General features: G+C 37.8%; 1 protein-coding gene across 4 annotated transcripts in view; it reads right to left on the reverse strand.

Moving 5' to 3' along the window:
- Nucleotides 1-26882, reverse strand: part of NUP205 (nucleoporin 205) — a 67361-nt gene that overhangs the window by 23497 nt on the left and 16982 nt on the right. For all 4 annotated transcript variants that reach the window (XR_010591505.1, XM_005305261.5, XM_065561400.1 and 1 more), the window contains exons 7-22: nt 26210-26374; nt 24430-24605; nt 21182-21298; nt 19434-19571; nt 18751-18901; nt 17463-17668; nt 15683-15865; nt 13544-13594; nt 11286-11495; nt 10005-10104; nt 6880-7017; nt 6214-6403; nt 5049-5169; nt 4437-4518; nt 3813-3977; nt 55-179 (exon numbers count right to left, since the gene is read on the reverse strand). Coding sequence is in view for 3 of the 4 variants with exons in the window: in XM_005305261.5 (XP_005305318.1) it covers nt 55-179; nt 3813-3977; nt 4437-4518; nt 5049-5169; nt 6214-6403; nt 6880-7017; nt 10005-10104; nt 11286-11495; nt 13544-13594; nt 15683-15865; nt 17463-17668; nt 18751-18901; nt 19434-19571; nt 21182-21298; nt 24430-24605; nt 26210-26374 (2318 nt within the window). In the remaining variant the exon portion in view is untranslated. The remainder of the gene's footprint in view (nt 1-54; nt 180-3812; nt 3978-4436; nt 4519-5048; nt 5170-6213; nt 6404-6879; nt 7018-10004; nt 10105-11285; nt 11496-13543; nt 13595-15682; nt 15866-17462; nt 17669-18750; nt 18902-19433; nt 19572-21181; nt 21299-24429; nt 24606-26209; nt 26375-26882) is intronic.

The following is a 26882-nucleotide window of genomic DNA, read 5'->3' on the forward strand; positions in this document are numbered from 1 at the left end:
AAGTGGAAACCCTGTTTCAGATTCTGCCAACAGGAAATATTCTGTATACAATACCTGATAACACAGTTCTGCAAGATGGGGAGATTCTTGCACTGCTGTAGGGCCCGTCCTCGTTTCAGTACCTTTCTCCAGTATATTCAAAATAGCATGAAGGCAAGTTCGTGGGCAACCCAAGACACCTTAAAAGAAGATTAATTATTTTTGTTTAGCACTGGTTGACTTTCATAAATATCATTAACATGCATAGCTTACATATACACCATTATAGAAACCAGATCCCTCACACAGATCGTGCACTGCACACACAGCTGTGTTCCACGTATCAGCTTCACAAAATCTGGCAGAGATTTCGGTATGGTGGGAATTGCACCTTACTAAAATTCATAAGAAAGTGTTTGACACACTTTTTTTTGCATTAGTAAAGAAAGAGAACAAATAGTCCCGTATCTGTCACAGTTTATTTAGGACCCTTTTTCTTCAATTCTATTAAAAAACAACAGTAAATTCAATAAGTTTTTTTCATATTCTTGATAAACTGCATAACAATTTTGGATTCCTGCTCTCTACTAAGCTTTGAAATTATTGGTCAATAGTCCATTAAAAGGAGAGATTAATACTCTTGTCTTCCATTGATTATATCATGAAATTTACATGGTTAAACTTGCACCCTAACCAAGAAAAAATGATTCAATGTGAAAATGGAGCCCTTTCTTTTTATTCTTTTTTTAATCATTATCTCCTTCAAATGATGAACAGAACAAGTTCCATGCTTGTAGTGTTTCAGAATCTGGTTGAAGAGTAGGATGGCCAGGAATCATCAATAATTATATTTGTTCATCTATGGCATGATAATCACCCAACTTGTAAAATGATGAATAATATCTAAATAATAATAAACGCTCTATGGTGAGATAAGAAATTAATTCCTGCAAGGATTTCACATGGCAACGTAAGCCATGAGAGCAAAGCATCATAAGAATCCCAATGTGAAATGTTTTGTTTAACTGCCGCACACAAATATGCGCTTCTACCACTTCCTACCAGAAGAACTGAAATAAAACAAATCTAAAGATCCTAAATATATTCAAGTATTCTCTTGAAAATCATTCTTTAAATATCTCCATTCATCAGAACACACACAAAAAATTGTTTTCCATCCTAGAGTTAGATTCAACACAATTTACTTAAACCATTAAACCAAAAATATAATGTTCACCTGGACTGAAATCTCCACATCTGTTTTCAATGCTAAACGAGTTTTAGGAAGTCAAACATATAAATACTTGTGTAGTGTCATAATAAATTGAAGATCTACTTAATGTCATAATGATGTAAAAGTACTTTGCAGCTAGGTCAGAATGGAGACATTCAAGATTACTATATTAAGTGCCTCTAGCTTTCCTGGTAAGGCTACCTGTGGATAAGAGCAAGTAGTTTACATACTGGCCACTGTTAAGCTATTACATAGTGGACGCTTGTTTGCAGAGCCGCCACCACATACAACCAACAATTAGCTTGGAATACTTTCCGTACTATGTCAATGCTCCCAGTAACAGCAACAGCCGCTTAGGAGCAACATAGCAAAAGGGCACCAATATGTTGCTACTAATGAGAGTCTACTGTATTTTGAAACTGCCAAACCACTATCAGCAAGTAAAAGTGATCTGTAAGTGGGGAAAAACGGACTCGTTTCCTTTTGTATGTCTTTTTGGTGCATAAAGGCAGCCTGAATTTTTTTTTTTATTATTATTATTATTTTTTCATATTATAAATTCAGGTTCCATCCACTTCACTCTTCCTGGAAGGTTATGGACAACTGGAAATTTGCTGGGATTATATCCAATATCAAGCAATTGTAAGCTGATTGGGAGGGGTATTCGGTTTTGTTCAGAGTATTTAAAACAGGCATTTATATTTGTTTCTTCTTCAAGGCTTTGTCCCATCTATCTGGGGTTGGTTCTTCGAGTCTTTCTCCATTCCAGTCTGTCTTAAAACAGTTCCTTGGAAACTCTGCAGCTAATCAAATATTTTTGTACATCTATCTATCTAGTTTTGGGTCTTCCAACATCTCTTTTAAACTTACAAGTGGAGGGTAACACTCTATTTCCTATATATTCTTCCGATCTTTTTTTTCACCTAATCACCTAAACCTGAATTCCCTCAGCTTTTCTATAATTAGTACCACCACACTTCCCTAATGCCTTTGTTCTGAACATAGTCCTTCCTTCTAACTCTAATAATCTATCTTAACATTTTCATTTTCACTGTATTCAATATCTGCTCCTATTTCTTCCTCTGTGCCTAGCATTCAGTGCCATGCAAAAGTACAGGCTCAATTACCATTGTGTAGATCTTACTTTCAATTTGATAGGCATTCTCCTATTGCAGATAATGAAAACAACTAAAAACATGTTTGGAGTTAACACCTATATATCTAAAACATTCTATAAAAGAGGTGGAAGAAAAAGTCTGTTTCAGAAATATACCTCACAACTAGTGCTGTCAAGCGATTAAAAAAATAATCGTGATTAATCGTGTGATTAAAAAAATTAATCGCGATTAAATCACACTGTTAATAAGAATACCATTTATTTAAATATTTTTGGGTGTTTTCTAAATTTTCAAAGATATTATTTCAATTACAACACAGAATACAAAGTGTACAGTGCTCACTTTATATTTATTTTTGATTACAAGTATTTGCACTGTAAAAAAAATAGTATTTCTGAATTCACCTAATACAAGTATGAAGAATGAAGGGGCATATCTGACACGTAAATACCTTGCAACGCTGGCTACAAAAGTGCCATGCGAACGCCTGTTCTCACTTTCAGGTGACATTGTAAACAAGAAGTGGGCAGCATTATCTCCTACAAATTATAACCAAACTTGTTTGTCTGAGTGATTGGCTGAAGTAGGACTGAGTGGACTTGAAGGCTCTAAAATTTTACATTGTTTTATTTTTGAATGCAGTTTTTTTGTACATAATTCTACATTTGTAAGTTCAACTTTCATGATAAAGAGATTGCACTACCGTACTTGTATTAGGTGAATTGAAAAATACTATTTCTTTTGTTTTTTTACAGTGCAAATTTTTGTAATCAAAAATAATATAGTGAGCACTGTACACTTAGTATTCTGTGCTGTAATTGAAATCAATATATTTGAAAATGTAGAAAACATCCAAAAATATTTAATAAATTTCAATTGGCATTCTATTGTTTAACAGTGCGATTAATCACGATTTATTTATTTTTTAGTTAATCATATGAGTTAACTGCGATTGACAGCCCTACTCACAACCCTTTCAACTAAGAGTTGAGAAAGCTAACAAATTCAGACAAACCCGCACCCAGTTTTCCAGCAAAGTCAAGTAACACCAGAGACTTGCCATTCTTGACACTTCTAAAAGGTTTCTAAGAAACAAAAATAAAAGAAAATCCACCCATGCACAAACACACTTTACAGGCCTTCTTTACACACCTTACAAGGCTAAAATTCACTTTCTTCTTCCAAAGATTACCTTGAGGAAAGAAAGGCGAACTTCTACATGATATAACTGGTTCAAACCAGATTAGCATCTGTGTGTCTCCAGGTTCTCCTTACTGTGTAAAAGAATGTGTCCTGTGGTAGCTTACACTTCGTATTTGAGTATCAATATACTTTTAAAATCCAATTCTTTAAGGTTAAGGCCATTTCCCTTGATGTCATGAACGAGGAATCAGGATTTTTTCCACTAAGCTTTCCAATACATTTTCTCAACATTGATACAAAAGCTAGATAAACACTAGATCCCCTTTTCATCCATGTACCTGGGTCTTGCAGATTTGTGGTGCTGACAGGTTTCTTCAGTTCAAACCCCAAAAAGTACAAGGCCAGATTGGGTGGACTGCACTCCAGAGAGGTGATGAGAAGATTCAGGATGTGGATTTTTGTTTCATGGTGGATCCGAGACTGCTTCTTTTCAGATTCCAGATCTTATTAGAAAGTGAAAAAAGGTCAGATGAAAACTGAAACGAAGATAATGTAACTACTGCATGGCCTTCCCTAGCCACAACATACAAACCAAATAAAAGAAAGCTACGGGTAAAACTCAGATCACTCTAGAAATTTCCAGGAATTAATTCCAAATAACGATTGAATATAATCCTGCACAGTTTGTCCAGAGCAATTTATAATTTTTCTCTCTTAAGAACTGGTTCGATTTTGAATAGGTTGTTCTTACAGTATCTTCTTAATTTAAAATAAATGAAGAATACTCTTCATCCAACCATGGGGCCCTCTGTGCAACTGCGGTGCCAAAACCATAACAGTTTCAGGGTTTACTTGCTCAGTAATTTGAAAGCTGTACTTGCATGTATTTCCTTAGCTCGCTTTCAGCAATTTGAATCTACACAAAAGATAATCATGTAAATAAAATGTGACCAGCCACATACCATCTTCTGGATTAATTAATTCCTCTGCATCTTCATTGTCCAAACACTCCACAAACCCAGCCATCAGCTTCTGGCTTATACTCTGGATTCAGAAATGGAAGGTTGGGAATGAAAAACAGAGAGAAGTTTGGTGAAGATAAAACACTGATTTAAGTACAAGATGATTTTAAAAAATGAATTTTATAGTTTCACAAACAGGTGTAAATTTCACTGACAAAAATGTGATCAAACTAGTGAGCATTAATTATTGGGGTCTTAACTGTTCTAAGCATAGGTCAACTGGTAAGCCACATGATAAATAATATTTTAAACTCTAGTGTCTTAAAAATATGCTACATTAACCTCCCATACGGAGGACAGTCTAACCAAAGAAAAGGGTTAGTATGTCATACAAAACTGTCCTGTTCTTATCATGGTAACTGTTTCATTAAAAATGTAATGCCATGAATAAGTAGCCAATCTTTATGGTGCTATGGAAAAATAATCTGTTCTTTTGTAGAGACAAGGCACGATGTAGCCTTACCACATATAATCTAGGTTTGTTTTAAGTAGTAAAAATACTGTTTTCCCATCACTACTTTTTTCCCCAAATTCAAACAGAATGGTGGTTACCTGATCATGTGTGAAATCTCCTACTAGCTTTATCTGAATGTTGGAGTTACAAGAAATGCAACAGAGGATCTTGGCACTTTCAAAAGCCAGTTCAGGATTGCAGTTGCCATGATAAAGATACCTTTAAAAAATTTCAAGAATAATGTAATTAAATTGTTGATCACTCCAGAGTCTCCAGAGAATACTACCCAGAGGAAAAAAGAACATTTGTAAACTGAAAAATTTAAAATAAAATCTGAATAATTCAGTATATATAGAAAACTTTTTAAATTATAGATTTAAATTTTTGTCTACAGAGGTAAACAGCAGCTAAACCCTCTCACCGCCAGTAATAAAGACTGACCAGGAGAGAGATCACTCCCAGAAATTTTTCTGTTGTTTCCTCTACCCTATATCCAACTTAAAGGGGTCAATATAAATGAAAGAAGGCATTGGGACACACCCTCAGGAAATAAGTGGACAAAGAGCAATGGTCTGAAAGACTTCTATCTGAAAACTGTACACTTACTATTGTTATATGTAACATCTGATATTATAACAACTAAAGGATTAGAAAAAAACTATTTACACACTTTGTTTTTACAGGGCTGTGTGTGTAATGATTTCACTGTTTCTCCTATGTAGTCCGTTTTCCAGTTGTTTGTATTGGCCTGCCTATAGTAAAATGTCATTGTAAACCACAAACATTGGCAGAGGGACTCAAGTGTTGTACCTGAAACTGCATTGCTCTCTGTTTGAAAATCAAGTTGACAGTGTCCCTTTAATGGGAATAATTAACGGTCAGTTCTGCAAAAGGCTAGGGTAGCATATTGGGTCAAAGGAACTTTTACTGGCCCAATCTACGGCTATCATGAAAAAGTCCAGGTTGGAGAAATGAAGGTTATACACAGGTAAGCAATGAATTTAAAAGTTCTGAATTTCACAGAAAGGATGTGTAACTTTGAAATTTCCGTTCTGAGGAATTCTTCTAAGGAGAAAATACAAACATAGGCCCCACTCTTGCAATCGGATGTATGCAGGTGGACTCTTCGGGCTGTGCAGAATTCACTGTTCAGCGAGGCTCTGAGCAAGCAGAAGGGTCTGCTGTGTGGCTCCAACTGAAGAATTGCCTCTCCACTTTCCAACACAGCCAAAGTGCCTGCTCCCCAAAGTAATTTGTGCCTACCTGGCAATGTTTACCACGTTGTCTGCCTTTTTAGTGCGGGGGTTGATTCCTTGCAGCAGCTGTTCCAGAGGTGTGACAATTAGGGATAGGTGACTCTCACGTAAGAGATCCATAAAGAGGTTCTCCTTCTGTAGGGTCAGATTAAGAAGTCCAAGGCAATATTGCACTGCTTTCTCCAAATGCATCTTCCCTACAGAACATAGGCAAAAAAGCAAACATATACAACAGTTACACAGCAAGCCACAATTCCTGGAGCCTCTACAAAAAGGTAATATTTGAACAGCTCATCAAAATACTCCGTCAGAAAAGTACCTTGAGATCTGAACTTTTTTCAATTAACTTTATATATTTGAGAAACAAAAGATATATAAAAAGCAACAGAGGGTCCTGTGGCACCTTTAAGACTAACAGAAGTATTGGGAGCATAAGCTTTCGTGGGTAAGAACCTCACTTCTTGCATCTGAAGAAGTGAGGTTCTTACCCACGAAAGCTTATGCTCCCAATACTTCTGTTAGTCTTAAAGGTGCCACAGGACCCTCTGTTGCTTTTTACAGATTCAGACTAACACGGCTACCCCTCTGATAAAAGATATATAGAAATATCAGTGTCACATTGCTGTTGGTAAACTCTTCACTAATATCTTAAAAATAAACTAATGGTACATACCAGGAAAGGGGGCATATGTATCAAGCTGTTTAACCCCTTCTTCCAGCAGACTAAGGGACAGTTCCAACATCGGTGACTCATTCAACAAATGATACATCAGACTGAATCCAGGTGGTTTATGTGCTATTATTTCTTCTCCTAAAAAAGAAAAAAAAATGGGGGAAATTACTTACTAGTAACTGTTTGTCAGAGGAATCCTCTTACTCCATTCCATACCAGAAAACATCTCAATGACAGCTGCTGTAGCAAGCAACACCTCAATGCAATGTGAGATATCACAGGAAAATTCCTTGGAGCACTCTCCAGCCAAAAGCCATGTAAGCAGATGGCAGCTCATAAAAGCTAGGAAAAAATAGTGGTGGTGACTGCCACAAAACAGCCTTTGAAATATAAAAGCTGAATTTTAGCTTTCACCAGGTGTACTCTTCCTGGAAATATCCAACCTTTACATTTAAATCAGTAAAGGATGTCCAAGCCACAATCTCTTCAGAATCACCTACTCTGGGTTTTTCAGAATGTTTTTAGATCACAGAAACAAATTTGCATGACTTTAGATTCCTCTGAAGACCTTGTGTGAGGAAAAAAGAAAACTGAAGATGGACTAAATGTTTGATATACATATTATAAATATCTGCTGCAATGAACTAGAGCAGTGGTTCTCAAACTAGGGCTGCCGCTTGTTCAGGGAAAGCCCCTAGCAGGCTGAGCCAGTTTGTTTACCTGCCGTGTCCACAGGTTCGGCTGATCGCGGCTCCCACTGGCCGCAGTTCGCCGCTCCAGGCGGATGGGGGCTGCAGGAAGCGGCGCAGGGCAAGGGACGTGCTGGCCGCCCTTCCTGCAGCCCCCATTGGCCTGGATTGGGAAACCGTGGCCAGTGGGAGCGATCGGCCAAACCTGCAGACGCGGCAGGTAAACCAACCGGCCCGGCCCGCCAGGGGCTTTCCCTGAACAAGCAGCAGCCCTAGTTTGAGAACCACTGAACTAGAGCATAGAAGAAAACTATTGTTGGTATAATACTCAAACGACATCAGAAAACAAAATCAGGAGGCAAAAGAAAAAACTTTTCAAATAAGAAAAAGTCTATATTAACATTCGCAGTTTACTTATCCTCCTAAACAAGACAAAGGAAGATGATGTAGGACACAAATACTGGAGCTGAAAGGATCCTTTTTACTGTGTGATCTAGAGGCCTTCCAGACTGTGCCAAACTTACTAGAAAGACATTTCTGCCTGGCTCTCCACTTAAGCATGGTTTCTAAAGGCTCTTTGAGCCTGTTGCAAATTAACAAGCATCACTTAGTGAGAAACTTTAAGAGGAAGCCTCACATTAAAAAACGTGCTGTACAAGACACCAAGAAACAAAACTAAGATGAATAAATTCAACCGTAGCCTCAAACTCATTATAATGCAGCAACTGCCTCTTTAGTGGGCCTCAGAAGAGTAGTATCCCTCATTAAACCAGAGTTCAGCAAGTACTCATCTTAACTTCCTAGAATGAATCATTTCTAAACTTTAGGTAAGCTTCTCTGTTCAGTAACATCAATCGAAAATTGACTAGAGAACACATCAAGTAAGCATCCTTAACTGGCTGTGTGATTACAATGGAGATTTAGATATAAGCCACAGAAACAGAAATTCAGGCCCAAGAATAAGATATTTACAATCTCTAAATAAAAATAAATTGTTAAATGCTGCTTTTTAATGAGACAATTATAGTTACTAGAAAATCTAATGAAAGTCACAATAAATATAATGCATTCTTCTCATGAAGCAGCAGTGCCTATGTCCTAAGGCCGAAAGATTCCCCTCAAACCAGCTGCCAACTGGATATTGGTAAACCATAGAAGACAGTAGGCAAATGACTGATGTCTGCCCATATATCCAGTAATTAATAAATTAAGATCGAGTCCTAAAAAGTGCACCAATTACCATTTCCCCAATCTGGCTGCCATGTCATGTAGACAAGACATAAAGGTTTAAAGCCTAGACCCATAAGTTCAAGGTTGGCATTTCCACCAACTCCCACCTTTTCAAATATGTGGCTACTTTAAGGACTATAAGCACCTATTTTCAGTCAGACCTATACCCCACCTGTGAGAGCAAGCAGTTGGACTAGAAGAAAAGATCATCTCTCACAAAAGGACAGGATCATGCCATAGTAAGTCTGCAATACAAAGGAAACAGCACCTACTAATTAGGATCAACAAAGGGCAAGAACTGAGTCCTGTAAAGTTGGTTTAGCGCTTTTGATGCACAGGGTAAGCTTTACCCTGATGCCTCTTCCTTCTACAACTAAGAAGCCTGTTCTTTTCCCTACTGCCTTTCTGCCTGTCTCATTTCTTTCTTTATTCTTTTCTTCTACCTTCTATAGAGAAAGAGCTAGAAGAAAACACAAAGACTCAAACTAAAGGAATCTGGATGCTAGTATGCAAGGAGGAAAAGACTTGAGTAAGTGAGTGGGTGGTGCCTTTCTACCAATCTTGATAGACAGTTCATTTGCCTCCTTGGGTCCTGGTAACTGCTGATTTATTGCTGTATGGCAGGATGTTTTCTGCTGTGATATGCGGGGGCAAAGGAGTAGAAAATACACAACAAACAAGTGCTCAAACATCTTATATTATACACTCTTTCTGAAGGAATGCAAAGTGCTTCACAAATTATACATATGGAGAAAATCACTTCACCCACCATCCAGAATGAAAGGAAGCAGCTGTTTAACAGTATAGAACATGCATACTACAATATCTAAATGAAACTGCAGGACAAGTTCTGGTCAACAAAACATAGCTTCCTAACTCTATTTGGCCAGGATGCTCCTAATCTTCCGAGTGTGCTATGGGATCTTCAATGACCACAAATGGGCAGGATGTCCGTTTTATATCTCATCTGAAAGACAGCACTTCCTGAAGGTTGCATTCTAGTCCCATGCTGGGGCATTGATTCATTATTGATTCAGAAAAGAGTGCAGCCTACTGAATCAGCAGCACATTAGAGTTCCTTGGATATTTCCTATCTAAGCATTGACTCAGGTTGCTTGAAAAATGTGATAAGATCACATTACAGAGGTATGGAAGCAGAGTGAAAGTAATAATCTTGTTTGACAGTAAATAAATGAACAAGTTAACCTTGTAACTCCACATATTGATCCGCAAAGTCTTCAAGTTGAGGTTCGTAGTCTCTCAGCAACTTGTAAAAAACCTCCAGAACCACCTCAGCTACCTCCCACTGTGGACAACCATAAAAACAAAACACACAAAAACACAAAAATCATACACAGGATATTATTAATACTATAATACAAAACCAGGATGACAGAACAATATAAACTAGAAGGGAAAGTGAAGCAATTCAACAATGGATTGGGCAAGACTTCAAGAAAAATGTGTCTGCTTTTAAAATTACCGTCCCACAGCACTAGGAAATTGCTAAAGTCAGAGAATTTGAAATACTCTCAGTGTCATTTTTTGAATTAAAAAGAACATCTGCAAACATAACGATAGTGTATTTTTTGTATATTCAAAGCCAGATGCTAACATTCTGAAATGTATAAAAGAATGAATACGCTGGTAAACTTGACTGTTTGCCCTGCCTGGGTCACTCCACTTTCAATGTAAATGCATTTTCATCAAAAAGAATCATATCGAGGAACTCAAATTCCATGTTTCAAGAAGCTAAAATACTATGTTAACACTATTTTTGGTTAAATAATCTTGTGAAATGGTCATGATGAAAGAACTCTAACTGGTGGATGAAGGTTTTAATTATTCAGGTTTATGAAAGCTACTTAAGTTTAGCAATCATTAGCCAAACTGGTAAAATTATGATAAAGCAATTTATAAAATATCATAATATAACAACTACAGATAGCTAACTCCATGTACTTCTCACGTGGCTGGAGACACTTTGCCTTCAGAAATAGAGTTCTTATCATACCAGAGGAGTATGGAAGCCCAATACAACTCTGATCCCTACTGTTTACTAATTTTAGCCTGCTTTTGACAATGCAAATAGTGGTGTTTAAAAATGCTCTTTCCAGTCTACATTCTGTGCTCCACATTTTGAACGTGGAAGGTGCTCATGCGACATCAGTGGCAAACTTCGATGTCTCCTTGCTGGCTGTTGAAAGGCTATCACATTCTGTCCATTTAAATGTGTTAGTATCAAGAAGCTCAGTGCTTCTAGCCCTTTAAGGACAACAAAGTGAGTCTTGAACAATGAAGATATATACTGTAAATCTCTCTGCAATCTGCTTTTTAGGAGCGGAGGATGTCATTTGGCTACAGCTTTGATTTAAAGAATCCATGGACTTATCACGGCTGCATCAAACTTGCACGTCACAGCTCTTCCAAGACCAGCGACTAAAGTGCTTTAGTCCCAAAAGAACTATCTTCACAACTAAAAATTACCTTTTCAGCAGCAATCCGGTAAGCTCTGGTGCGAAATCGGAGAAACACAGTGTCCCTGAGGAACTGCAGATAGGGGTCAAAGCCTGGTGGGCGCAGTCCTGCCCCCAAGTTAGAAGGGAATGAACTCTCCACCAGCGTGCTGATTAGCCGACAGAAGGCACGGGTTAAAGGGTACTCCTCACACCGAGATTCAACCTCATTCAGTTCAACCTTCCCAAGAGGAGGGGAAAAAAACATCAAGGACTCAACTTAAGAAATAACACTAAAGAAACAGACAACAGTAACAAGATTCCACCTCAGTAGATTTGTAATTAAAATCAAAATACATTCAAAATAATAAGGCTGAAATACAACCAACAAAAGGGAGGGGAATGTTGATTGAAGGTTGAAATGACGGAAATTCATTCTCATTGACTTCAGTGGGAGTCAGGGTGCACAGGGAAAGTAGGATTGGGCCCAATTTTTTTTTTTAAATTTAAGAAGTTACCTACTTTGACAAGTCATTATTTGAAAAGCAATTAGCATAATAATGTGGTGATTACTCTTACTCTTATTAAATTCAACTGTTGCTTTATCTACCATTCTTTTTAATAGCAATACCATTTTCTTCGCCACTATCCACCACAAAAACAAGCAAACAAACAAGTTAGGCCCGAACCTACAATGTGATGCACGTGTGCTGGCTCCAACATCGCATCCAATTCACTTCAGTGGGGCTCTGAAGGCACAGAAATCCTCTTACATGCATCACATTTCAGGATTGTAGCCTAAAACATATTCTAAGCTGCCACCAGTTTTCAAGCGTCTTGACCATTAGGTGTTTTTAAAAACCATGTTGGAAAAGAGGACAGATAATAGTTTATAATACATTCACTGCTTAAAATTGTTGTTTACACAGAATTAAGATTGACTGGCAGTGCCTCATACCATTCTAAGATGTTAAATGCACCTGTACTTAAACCTCTGAAAACCAGCAAATACAGAACTACGGTACACAACTGCCCAGCCCTACAACCTCTACTCTGCCCTCTGGAAGTGCCAATGGACATTGGAGATATACGGTAAGTACGAATCAGTCTGGGCTGATGAGCAGACATGAGGAACGACTCAGTGTTCTGGGAGGACACAAGGCTTTCAAACTGCACAAAGCTCTTTGTCAGGTCTGGGACATGCTTGTCCGTTTGGCTCAAGCCACACTGTAAATTCAGCTTTAACTCCAAATAACTTTTTAAATATTGTTTTTCCCAAGAGAAAAATGAGTGTTAGACACTAGCTAAAAATCAATTCTGAGTGGGTGAGATCAGTTTGGGGAGGATCAGAACTAGAATAAGAATCACAGGTGGGTCCAAAAAAAGTTATAAGAACTTAAGAACTGCAAAAAATTGATGTGGTATTTATTTGGGGGACACCTCTCTGAGTGATGCAAGTTACATCACATTAAAGCGGTGTCCACACTGCGCTATGTCGGCAGGAGACACTCTCCTGTGGCCATAGCTTCCACCTCTCGTAGAGGTGGAGTAATTATGCTGACGGGAGAACGCTCTCCTGTCGGAATAGCACATCTACACCAGATGGGCTAGAGCAGCGCAGATGCATCGGTGCAGTTGTGCCAATGTAGCAGGGTAGTGTAGACTTGCCCTTAAACCACCTGTTAAACAGTAAACAAGTTTCAACCTTAGCTATAGTGGAACTACTGCCCCACTATAATGATATACATTGCATGTCTGATTAGAATGTAACCTTTATGCGTGTTTTGTTTAAGGGGGGGCGGGGAGAGAGGAAAAGTCTGAAAACAAATAAGAGAATACTTATAAAACTCTGATGCACTAATACATACTAGTAAGCGTAAATAAGTATGACTCCTTTTTCTAGCTAAATCACAACGGATTTTACGTGACTTAAAACTGAGTGATAACGCAGAAAAAAAATGAAATACAGGAAACAATAAGCAGTCAAGTAATTCTAGGGAAAAAATGTACATAACAAGCAAGCAGTGAGGAAAGAAGGGCAAAGACATCTATTCCATACATAGTAGAAAGCTGCTAGGCATGACCAAACAAATTTTAAGAACACCATTAGATTTACAAAGCAAGATAAAACAAACTTCTAGGAGCTATGAGCAGGTATGGAAATAATAGATGCAAAGCAAAGAGGGATTTTATTCCAAGACTCAATAGCAGGCACAGCCTCTAGATTTTCCCCCTTATACTCATCTGTATATAAATCAAACTGGCTTCCTAAAGGAGAAGAACCCTTACCTCAATGCCAGTTGCTTGCCTCTGACCTGGAGCTCTTACAGTCTGTAATATCTTAAAAAACAGAAAGGGAAAACAATGCGTTTCTACACAGCTATTGACAGAAATAAGAACATAAGAATGGCCCTACTGGGTCATACCAAGGGTCCATCTAGCCCAGCATCCTGTCTTCCGGTCCAGTGCAAGGTGCCCCAGAGGGAATGAACAGAACAGGTAATCATCAAATGATCCATCCCCTGTCGCTCATTCCGAGCTTCTGGCAAACAGAGGCTAGGGACACCATTCCTGCCCGTCCTGGCTAGTAGCCATTGATGGACCTATCCTCCATGAATTTATCTAGTTCTTTTTTGAAACCTGTTATGGTCTTGGCCTTCACAACATCCTCTGGTAAGGAGTTCCACAGGTTGACTGTGCGCTGTGTGAAGAAATACTTCTGTTTGTTTTAAACCTGCTGCCTATTAATTTCATTTGGTGACCCCCAGTTCTTGTGTTAGTAGTAAACACTTCCTTATCTACTTTCTCTATACCAGTAATGATTTTATAGACCTCACTCATATCTCCCTTTAGCCATCTCTTTTCCAAGCTAAAAAGTCCCAGTCTTATTAATCCCTTCCATACCCCTAATCATTTTTGTTGCCCTTTTCTGAACCTTTTCCAATTCCAACATATCTTTTTTGAGATGGGGCAACCACATGTGCACACATTATTCAAGATGTGGGCGTAGCATGGATTTATATAGAGGCAACATGATATTTTCTGTCCTATTATCTATCCTTTTCTTAATGATTCCCAGCATTCTGTTAGCTTTTTTGACAGCCACTGCACACTGAATGGATGTTTTCAGAGAAACATCCACAATGACTCCAAGATCTCTTTCTTGAGTTGTAACAGCAAATTTAGACCCCATCATTTTATATGTATAGTTGGGATTATGCTTTCCAATGTGCATTACTTTGCATTAATCAACATTAAATTTCATCTTCCATTTTGTTGCCTAGTCGCCCAGTTTTGAGAGATCCTTTTGTAGCTTTTTGCAGTCTGCCTGGGTCTTAACCATCTTTAGTAATTTTGTATCATTTGCAAATTTTGCCACCTTGCTGTTTACCCCTTTTTCCAGATAATTTATGATTATGTTGAATTGGACTGGTCCCAGAACAGACCCCTGGGGGACACTTTTATTTACCTCTCTCCATTCTGAAAACTGACCATTTATACCTACCATTTGTTTCCTATCTTTTAGCCAGTTACCAATTCATGAGAGCACCTTCCCTTTTATCCCGTGGCAGCTTACTTTGCTTAAGAGCCTTTGGTGAGGGACCTTGTCAAAGGCTTTCTGAAAATCTAAGTGCACTATATCCAATGAATCCCCTTGGTCTACATGATTGTTGACCCCCTCAAAGAATTCTAGTAGATTGGTGAGGCATGATTTCACTTTACTAAAACCACATTGACTCTTCCTCAACAAATTATGTTCATCTGTATGTCTGACAATATTGTTCTTTATTATAGTTTCAACCAGTTTGCCCGGTACTGAAGTGATGTTTACTGAAGTAATGGCTGATGTTACATGTACTAAAAATGCTTACTGTATTCCCTACCCATCACTTCTTGCAGATTTTTTTTTTTTTAAATCTCTTATCTGCTGACGGAACAATGGACTGCACATCTCCGAGAGCCATACAAATCCTCCACATTCACTTTTACCCCGCCAACCCTCAAAGGGCTACGTCATGTTGCTTCTTCATTTCAGCCAAGGACTGGACAGAACTCCTTCCAGTGCAGTGATGTTACTCCTATACTGTCTAGAGAAGTAAAACTCGATCTTGTGATCTCTTACAGTAGCATTACTTAGGGGTTCACAGATCTTTAGGTCTCCCATAGTATGTGAGCAAAGGACCTGTTTCTCCCCATTCCCTTTCCTTGAGCAATAAGAACACACCACTATTATCAGTGCACAGGCCCTTTTTACTGTAAGAAACTGTGAATTTGATAATTAGCAATGGAAATAAGTGATTAAAAGAATATTTAGGAAAAGTGTGTCATATTACCGCTAAGATTTAAGTATGTAATGTTAAAATATATTACAATTCAGCCAGGACTCAGATATTACAGTTCTAAGCAGTATACAAAATCCTAAAATACCTGTGCGTATTCCAGTGATTGCCAGAGTGAAGCCGCTATCTCAGGAGATTTTCCAAAGGCAGTAAGAGTCTCTAATAGTTCTGCTTTCAAAATGGGAGGGATGCTACATTGCAGGAGTCCCAAAATGACTATCACTGGAGTCCACTGGGGGTGCTCACAGAGAGCTAAACGAGCATTCTCACTCTGCAAAATGATACACAAAACAAGGGGAGGGGGTGGGAGGAGTACACATTGTCACTCTGAAAGGTCTTGGAGTTTTGAAACACCTAACTCAAATGATTCAAAGTCTAAGCAATGGTGATGCCATTTTCTAGTCCAACACACCTTTAAGATGGGAAGAATGGAAAACTGCGCAACTTAAAGCATCAGTTTTAACTGATTTAAAACATTTTTGATTAAAAAGCTTCTTTTTAAAAATAATTGAATACAATAACCAAGTATTTCACCCTCTTTTTTCTTCTTTCAACATGTATTAAAGGAACTGTGCATATATACGTTGGAAGCTCAAGTCTCTTCTGTAACTCCAAAGTATATACTAGCAGGGAACACACTCACACAACTGTCTCTAGAGCAGGGGTTGGCAACCTTTCAGAAGTTGTGCGCCAAGTCTTCATTTATTCACTCTAATTTAAGGTTTCGCATGCCAGTCATAGATTTTAATGTTTTTAGAAGGTCTCTTTCTATAAGTCTATAATATATAACCAAACTATTGTTGTATGTAAAGTAAATAAGGTTATTAAAATGTTTAAGAAGCTTCATTTAAAATTAAATTAAAATGCAGAGCCCCCGGGACCGGTGGCCGGGACCCGGGCAGTGAGAGTGCCAGTGAAAATCAGCTCACGTGCCGCCGTCGGCACGCATACCATAGGTTGCTTACCTCTGCTCTAGAGAAATCAAGTGCTTATACTTCAACAGCCCCTTCACACCAGAGTAGATAAGGGCTCTGTCACTATTTCTATTACAAGCCTGTATTATCTATTTTTAACATTCACTAAGTTGAAATTAAACTTGTTAAGATCTAAAAGCTGGGTAGGGCTAGTTAAAGCATATCTGAGACCTCTTGCTAAGCTATTCAACTGGCATACAGTTCTAGTATAGCTAGATAATTCTAAGAATACTTAATACAGAATTACCCTCTCCTCAGGTGGGTATTCAGTAACTGATCTAAAGCTGTACCACCTATGTAGAGCCTGCACTGAAGCATTATTTTTATAACCATTGCTTAGGGTTCCCACCCCTTTAACTCAAGGTGCCTTTTCAGCTATAGGACTGGCAGCCATTTAAATCCAGCCTGGAGGCAAGTTTCACTGGCAGTTTGTTTCCCCTGCCCATTTTCTCTCTTATTTTAGTTTACTTCTTCTGGATTTTCCCCTCTCAAATTATTAAATGTAAATGCTCAGAGTTCTTCAGCTCTGACTTGATTTCTTTTAAACTTGTCTTAGCTGTGAAAGAAAGAGACAACAACTCCACAACAGGGAAGGAAGAGAGTCATGAAAGTTAAAAATCAGCAATTTGTAATACCAATAACAGACCCTGCCCCTTCTTGCTTTATCATGTGCTTGTCCAACTCAGTCATTCCTGCTATCACTTATGAAGTCCAGAAATCAAATCACAGCAACTGCTAGCTGACTCTGCCCAGCGTGCCATTTTGGTCAAATGTGGCATAGGTCACCACTACTGACTTGTGTGCAAACTCAAATCTATAAGTCAGTTCAAATGTCATCTTGCAAGAGATTCAGAAATGTATTAGCGAGACACAAGAAAGAAAAGGGTTACATACCCACTTCACTATAGTAGTTGTAAGCTGCAAAAAGGAAATCAATCCATCCTGTTCTTTCTGGGTGATTCCTCGGAGAGGGAGGGGACGGTATTGGACACTATCTGCACTTGGCAAGTCCTTCCTTAAGTGCTCATGATACAGCATCAAGGAGCGGAAGAAATGCTCCCAGGAGACAGGGCTGCCACCGGTCCCTTGGATGTTTTCAGCTAGAAAAGAAAAATGATTAAACTGATTACAAAATAATTTTGCTCTTTTACAGGGTGACAAAGGGGATACCAAACTTTAAAAAACGGCCCTAACTTGTACTCAGCACATTATTCTGAAGTAGTAAGAAATTCTTCTCACCATGTATGAGAGGTTGTGCGCTTTTATTATTATTTATGTTCATGCCCACAACATGCGAGTTGCTTTCCAAACATTCAAAACATTCTCACTGAGAGTTGAGGAGGGAAAGTGCCTATTGGCATCCGTAACACACACACACACACACACACACACTTCTCCTTAACTGTCAGTACTCTGCAATGGCACACCAGAATTAAAGAGATAATCAGTGATCTCAACTTTCAGTTCAGATTCAAAGTGGGACAGAGAGGAAAATAAAGTTTATGACAAAAGCCTGGTGTTGGTGACCTTTATGCTCGTATGGTCTTTTTTGAAGAGCTATGACATTACTAATATGATAATCAGGTGTAAAATAGGTTTACTGTTTTAATCATGCTATCATATGGGTTTATGAATCAGAACCTTTGTAATGCTGAATGTGTAAAGACAATGTTAATCTAGTAATTTTTTCCCCCTGACAAGTTAGTATGAAAATAAGACAGAAACTAGTCTATTATATTACCTGTGTTACAAATGATGGCACTTTCTCAGGACACCTCTAAAAGCAAGCTCAGAAATGCCAGCCATCATTTAAAAATGTATTTGCAAATACATAGCCTGGCTATTTTATGCTAAGAAGTGACTCTTCAACATGCTGTACTGAACAAAAGTGATATATTGAAGCGCTCATTGATTCTAAAATATTTTATAGCTTCTGTTAAACACATTAGGAATTCAGCCACTCCCATAATCAGGACACTCAAATATTTAATTAACATATATAAACCAGTATCTTTATGCAGTTGAAAGTGAAAATGAGTTTTACCTCTGTACTAAAGGTGTAAGACTAATAGTAGCTAACTAAGTAATAAACTACAATTCATCTCATCTAGGTCTACATTCTTGTCCACCTTGTCTAGGAGAAGAGTTGGGAGGTGAGCCTACTGTCAATCACCGTTCTTACCATGACTGCTGCCATTGACTTTCAGCAAACTGAAGCAATAATGAGCACACTGGGGCCCACTGGCCAATCCCTGAAGCATTTTCAAATATGGGATGTAAATTGTGGAGGGGAGTAGGTCTCCCATTTGTCTAACGAACTTTGACAAGACGACCTGCAACAAAAAAAGGTAAATGTTTAAAAAGAAATTAACCTTATTTTGGGGTGACAAGAGACACCAAAATGATGAAGTATATACAAAACCCCCATAACTCCAAAATAAATATATTTCTGTTCTGTTTCATTGAACAGAAACTATCCACATTTTGAAGTGAAAAAGGATATACAAAATATTCAGAATATTGCAAAAGAACACATTAATCAATAAGGGCGCATTAATACCCACCAAAACCCCAGAGAACAATCTACAGCCAAGGACAACTGTTAAAAGTTCCCTTCAATGGTGCCCATATAACACAGGGTGGGAGCACTGCACTAATATCTTGGCAATGGATAACAGGTTCTTAAGACCATATGAGAGTGGCTCTACCAGTTCCTCAAAAAAACATCTTTACTCCTCTCGATTCCAGGAGCTATTGCTGCTCCAGCCTGCAGCTTTTAATACCACGACACTAAGGTAAATGACAAGTTTACCAAAAAGAATTTCCACTGCAAACAATGGAGGAAAAAAGTTGAATTTGGCTAACCTGGCGCTGAGGAGGTCGCTGATGGGCTACTCCAAGATAAGATCCCATAATGGTGGAGCTTTGGAGAGGTTCTGAAGGACACCAATACTCAAGAGCAAGTTCCAGATTAAAGGGATCCTTCCTGTACAACTCAGCAATCTGTAGGGGGACAGAAAATAAGTTTCTAGATAGAAAAAATGTCAACGCAAATAAAAAGGCCAAGATTTTAACAATGAACACTACTTCAGCACAACCTGGAAATACAGGGAAAAAAATAAATCTCATTGTTAATATATAAATTTTTAAATATTCCCTTCCTGAAAATGGCAGCTTCTATGCAGTAATGTGAGAACAATCCATAGCTAAAAAACCCTGAAGTTTCCAGATTTTTAAAATAATTTTTATTTGTAAATTTCAATGGTATTCTCCCTCTGTTGCCTATACAACCCTGGATATCAACACACTGGTATTTCCTTTAAATGAGCATTTGGGTATTTGTGCTGCAATTAGTTTAAAATAAATGAGACAGTGTTGGGATTAAAAGCTTCTAACTGTTCTTTGACTGCTCATATTTCCTTCAGAATAATTTCTGTTTCAAGTTCTTCATTTTATAGGTGTGTTATAGCTTTGTATGAGAGCCATAACAAGTTCTGGTTAAGAAGGTTTTTCATTTTAAGCCCCTTTTTCGGTGGTTTATAAAACTGTCTAATTGTTTTTGTGGATAAAAATATTTTTAATGTGTCTCTAGCTTTAAAACGGTTAGAATTTAAAATTTCAAACTTGCCTTGTACACTGAATTTAAGGAGAAATTTGTATACTTCAAATTATTTTTATTATAACATTTATTTCCTAACAATGATGGAAAAAATGTACACTACCCACATGCAATATTTGAATACGTTATCTAACTTTAAAAATCACAAATTGAAATAAACACACAAGACCAACTTTATTTCTTTCAAAACAAAGAAATAGAATGGAAAAAGACACTTTTATATAGAGGCAACATTATGGTTGAAATTTTACACTAATGAAACACAGGAAATTTAGTTATAATTCCCATATCAGCTGTAACTTGGTCTTTTTGCATTTAGTATCTCAACACCTTGTATATAGCAGCCTTGAAAAACTGTCATGAAAAATTACAAGATCAGATGCAACAATCTACACCCACACTCTTTATCATAATGACTAACGATCATGTAAAAATTAATGATATTTTATTCACCCAAGGTGAGTAGATAGAATTTTGCTAGGATGATGCAGAAACACAACACACTACATAAGCACAAAGTGGCTGAAATACTGTTAGATAGGAACCATAGTTTTGTAAACTTGGAATTTCAATTTTAAAGTTGTGTTAACATGGGGGGGAGGAGGGGGAAGAGTTACATTTAAAATACTGCAAAAATGTATGTACAGTCATATGTCAAAAGATATTCGGGTATCTAAACTGTAGCACCACCATACTTTAAATGCAACAAATGGTGCAATATTTATATGTTGAACAAAAATAAATTGACATTTATTAGCAGGGGGAAGTCAGGTCAGCAAATGATTTCAACTACATGACTAGTTAATGAAAATGTCTACATCTAATTTAACCAAAAATATGAAGATTTCCACTTACAAATAAAAATAGGTAAGATATGCCCCACACAGTATCTTATTATTCAAATAATGTGTTTTACTGTTAAGATATCAGAAGTTTTCAATAGGAAAACCTCCAAACAATCCTTTTTACAAACATAATTAAAAGCAGGGCTTACTAAAAGCATAAGATGTTCCAGATCCCGCCGAAGGGAAACAGGTGGCTCATTACCCATCTGCATACTCATGTGGATCATACGAGCGTCTTCATCTGCACGGTTTCTTAGCTGTTTCACCTATACAATTTATGAAGTGGAGAAGAATGTTGGTCTATTTTTAGCCAACAAAAAAATTATCTTAAAGATTACAAACAGCAACCTAGTCTTAACTATTTTTATAAAACAGATTTTAACACTCCTGAGCATGTCCTTAATAAAGAATTTCAATCTATTACAATAGCATTTTTGTTTATCAAATTGCAGGGTTTTATTTTAATTTTCTGTTTAAATTGTTACCATATCATCCAATAGTAGGAAGAAATTCTCAGCGGTTCAAGATATAAATCAAATAACTGATAACCAAGAATATGATAACATTGTGATTATGTCCACATGGATCCCTTCTTCCCTGCTACTATGGAGTCTCTCTCCTCTAGGACAGTGGTTCTCAACCAGGGATTCGCAGAGATCTTCCAGGGGGTACATCAACTCATCTAAATATTTGCCTAGTTTTACAACAGGCTACATAAAAGCACTAGCAAAGTCAGTACAAACTAAAATTTCATATTGCACACAATGACTTGTTTATACTACTCTATATACTATACACTGAAATATTTATATTCCAATTGATTTATTTTACAATTATATGGTAAAAACGAGAAAGTAAGCAATTTGTCAGTAATAGTGTGCTGTGACACCTTTGTATTTTTATGTTTGATTTTGTAAGGAAGTAGTTTTTAAGTGAGGTGAAACTTGGGGATACACAAGACAAATCCAACTTCTGAAAGGGGTACAGTAGTCTGGAAAGGTTGAGAGCCACTGCTCTAGGATTCTGTATTGGTGAAGGAACTGAGGGATGGTTGGACCTGCCCCACCCATTATGCCCTCAGGTGAAGGGGCACAGGGTTCAGGCATGATTCCAACAGACACTGCCAGGCAAAAGAATTCCATCGTGTGTGCCTGGAGAGCATGTACACCAAGAACAGGATCCATGTGGACAAATACTTGAAGAACCACCAATAATTCGTGGAGCCAATAATCAAGAAAGAAATATTTAACCACTTCCTTTCTCTCAAGGCTCTTAGCACCTGCAACGAGAGCCTGATCCAAGTCAATGGGAGTATTTCCATTGACTTCAGTGTGATTTGGATCAGCCCCAAAACTACATCCTCTAATATTTTCAATTTGGATAGATTAAATGAACTTTTGTACCAAAATCAAAAATTTAAGTTAATTATACTAATATGTTTGTGTATGTGAAGTGTAGAGAGAGAAAACAGAGGTAGCATTATAGGATAGTGCCTTGTATGAACAGAATTGAGAAGAACTAAATTCCTCAAGGAATCAGCTACTATACTGAATGGTAGCAAATGTCTTCTTTATCTTTTTGAAGAGTTCTGGGGTGACCTAGGGAATTACATGCCAGTTAGCATTGCTTCAATATCAAGAAAATTGTTTGCTATAATTAAAGTATTAAAATGGCTAGATGAATGCAATATGATGAAAAAAAATTCTGTAATGGAAAATTGTGCCTCTCTAATCTACTAGAATTCTCTGAATCTGTCAACAAATTATTGGATAAAAGAAAACCAGCTGACACAATTTTTTTGAATTTCAAAAAGCCTTTGACAAAGTACCTCACCAGTGACCACCACTGTTATCAGTGCACTGGCCCAAAACATAATTAACCTGCAGAACTCTCTACCAAAATATATCATTGAGGAAAAGAGTTTAGTAGGATTAAAAAATAAGATTGATCATTTATGTGGATAATAAGAACATTCAAAGTTCTATAATGTAACAAGGCATATAAATTCCATGATCCAACCATTAACTAACAGGGATTGGAAAAGATTCTTTTACAAGCAGGAATTCTCCAACTGTCTGCTACAAGGTTTTTTCCTCTGAAGCAACTGTTACTGGCCACTGACAGAAACGGGATACCAGAATAGATGGACAGATCATTGTTCTGATCCTATATGGCAATATTCTGTTCCTAAATAGAATCCCTTTGCACCTCTACGTCATCACTTTAATCCTGTGGCTAATGGAAAGACATTACTATACTGTGACTATTCAATGGATTACATGAAATGAGCCTATTTTCTAAGGGATACGTCTGAATCAGACAAACCACCTTTGTTCTCAGCCTTAGCAGAAAGGCCAAAGCCTGTTACAGCATGTTACTCCCCTCTAAGTGTTTGTATGTGGTCCCTACAGAAGTGGATTGAGGCACACTGGTGAGGCTGTGTACACAGGATACTTGCATTGACATTGTTAGTGTTGTACCTGCTGTGAATTCAGAAAAGCTTTTAAATCAGTTCAGCAATTAACATAATAAACAAGAGAATTTTAATTAAACAGTTTACAATATGTTTATATGTGCACTCAAAAAGATTCTTAAAGCTGAAGGAATGATTTTTTCCCCAGACGTTCTCATGCCAGTCTAAAATGAATAGAGATACCTTTAAGGTATACACATAAAAAAGAATTAAAATTATGACTGCGCAGTCATTATTTGGCAACTCAAATGTACACACAACTGCTCGACACAACAGACACAAAATAAAGCTTTCACCAATTATTAAAAAAGAAACTACACTTTCCCAGAGCTGTTTCTTTCAATGCATGGATACAAGTTCTTGCACAAATGAAATAGCTCACACTGCTACAAACATATCCTTTTCATTTTTGCAGCACAAGTGTTTCAATTCCTGGAAAATCAAATTGTTATTTCCATAAGAACAGTATTGTGCTGCAAGAAGGATAGCACCCCTCCCAGACACATATGCAAAAGTCTATTCCTGGCAAAAAATTAAAAAGTACTGACAGTACGGTGGGATTACTGATCTTTTCCCATTCACAAATGACTTCAGCTGCAATACTATATCTATAGAAAAAACTGGCATTTACTAAAATTGTAAGTACTACCAAATGAACAGTTTGCTTTTAAAATTTCACTATACTCATGTAAACTTTTTAAAGCATTGTTATTTGGAAACTAAACTGAAAACTGTATTAATTCCATAAATCAAATACATAATTAATTGGTAGTTTTCTGAATCCTAGCACTTCAAGACCATGGTGATAGATGCCTTATCTGGATCTCCATATTATCCAAAATTGCTATCTTGTCCTGTACATGAAATTTGGATTATACATCCAAAATGCTCATCAACCGCCGGTCCACATGTTTAACAACTTACTTTCATTGGCATGAGTGCAAGAAAGTCTGTGACAAGGTTATGAATTTTGCGGATGTAAAATTCTTCCTGGTAGAAGTTTTCAGACCCCACCACAGATTCAGTAAGGAACAGGAAGACGTCATCAGCAATTGCTAGCTCTGCCATTGCCTCATCTGCCTCAGTGAATTCTGCAAGAGCTAGAAAGAATGAAGAAGGGGGAAAGGAAGAAAGAATGCAATTATCTCACTTACCAAAGTACACATGTTTCAAAGTTCCTGGCTTACTTGCAAATCAACATAAATGTATATCACCTAAGTCTTTCGGATGTTCAAAAAAAACAGTGGACTGTAAAGGTTATGCCAATACAGTGGGATAGCCAGTACTTGAACTCTGACCAAAGAGGAAAGAAGTGCATAATCCACTTAGTTCTCTGAATAAGTGTGACCAAATCCAGTTATGCAGGGCTGTAAGCCCCTATTATTTATAACAATCAAAAACTATCCTTTAAAGACCGTTAGTACTGTGAAGTTTAATTAAGATTTAACTTCACAGAAAGGATATTCTGAAACTGATCTGAGGGCTTGGCTACACTTGCGAGTTAGAGCGCATTAAAGCAGCCCCAGGCACCCTAGCTCACTACCCATCCACACTGGCAAGGCACGTAGAGCGCTCTGACTCCACGGCTAGAGCGCTCCTGGTACTCCACCTCGGCGAGAAGATTAACGCTTGGTGCGCCTTGGCTGAAACGCCCGGGAGTCAGTGTGAACGAGGTGTTGCATTACTGCGCTCTGATCAGCCTCTAGAAACGTCCCATAATCCCCTTAAATCAAGTGGCCACTCTTGTCATTGTTTTTGAATCACTGCAGGAATGCGGATATGCCCTTTGAAAGCTCCATTTCTGACAGCTGGCTGCTTATCTGCTCCGAGACAAAACCATTAGTATGAAATGCTGAGAGAGAGAGAGAGAGAGAGGCGGGGGAGGAAGGGGGTCTGCTGCTGTCTGAACTTACAAGACAGCATGCTGACATGCTCTCAGTCCCCCAAAAACCCACTCTCTCTCCCCCCACATACACAAAACACACTCCCTGTCACACTCCACCCCACCCCACCCCCATTTGAAAAGCACGTTGCAGTCACTTGCATGCTGGGATAGCTTAATGCACCGCTCCCAATGCCACTGCAAGTGCCGCAAATGTGGCCACGCCAGTGCGCTTGAAGCTGTCAGTGTGGACAGACTGCAGTGCTTTCCCTACTGCGCTCTCCGAAGGCTGGTTTAACTCAAAGCGCTCTACATCTGCAAGTGTAGCCATGGCCTAATTCTAATCCACTACAGCACTTCAGAAGTCCACATCTTTTGGAAGAAAACTATCCACTGTTCTCAAATATCCTTTCAGCGGACAATGTGTGTTACAATACCCAGCTACAATGGAGCTGCCTTTAAATCAAAGGCTTTTACAGAAATTGGAATCTATTTTTTGTTTTTTATTGGTAGAGTTACCAGCATAGGGCACCAACTAGAATTAAATGAAATTTTACGCATTTTTTCAGCACAATATTAATTTGTTATTGAAATGAAGGGATATTATGGAGTTTATATCATGAAACAGTAAGCATTTCTAAACCTGTGAATTTTTCAGACTAATATAATTCTCAGTCAAACTCTCAAATACAAGTTATCAGTGGCACAGTTCTGTGATAGAGGGCACTTACTGTACCCCTAAAAAGTAACAGCTGCTCTGACTTGTAGTATTAAGGAGCCCTGAAGACTTAGCCATAGCAGTTCCACTTTGGATTCATTTACCTGTCACATCAGACAGTTGGGATATTCCTCGCAATGCTAGTGCCCATGCTAATCTAACAGTAGCTTGCAGCCCTGGTAATTTCCATGGTTGAGAATCCTGAAGGCGAGTGTGGATTGTTGCTATGTACTGTCTCTCTGTTAACAGAGGCAGCTGGTGCATCAAATCTGGAAAAACAAAGTGACTCATCATTATATAAAAAAGTGAAATAGTAAATTTTTATTTCCATTAAAACAAATATGAACGATTCCTGAAACCTATAGCCTTGGAGAACAAATGTAGCTTCCTTCTCCAAATAGCTATTACAATAATTGTCACTTTTTGTATCTCTTTAAACTGATCAGTTGATTCTTTCAAATAGTCTGAAGCCCAAACAGAATACAGTAACTCATTTAAGGTTGTAGTTATGTTCCTGAAAAATGCGACTTTAAGCGAAACAATGTTAAGCGAATCCAATTTCCCCATAAGAATTAATGTAAATGGGGGGGGGGGGGGCGCGGTTAGGTTCCACAGAATTTTTTTTCATCAGACAAAAGACTATATTTTATATATACATATATATGCACATACATATATAGACACATATATACACACACATACACAGAGTATAAGTTTTAAACAATTTAATGCTGTTAACAGCAATGATGGTTGTGAAGCTTGGTTGAGGTGGTAAAC

This window comes from Chrysemys picta, chromosome 1, assembly GCF_011386835.1.
Source record: "Chrysemys picta bellii isolate R12L10 chromosome 1, ASM1138683v2, whole genome shotgun sequence".
Lineage (NCBI taxonomy): Eukaryota > Metazoa > Chordata > Testudines > Emydidae > Chrysemys > Chrysemys picta.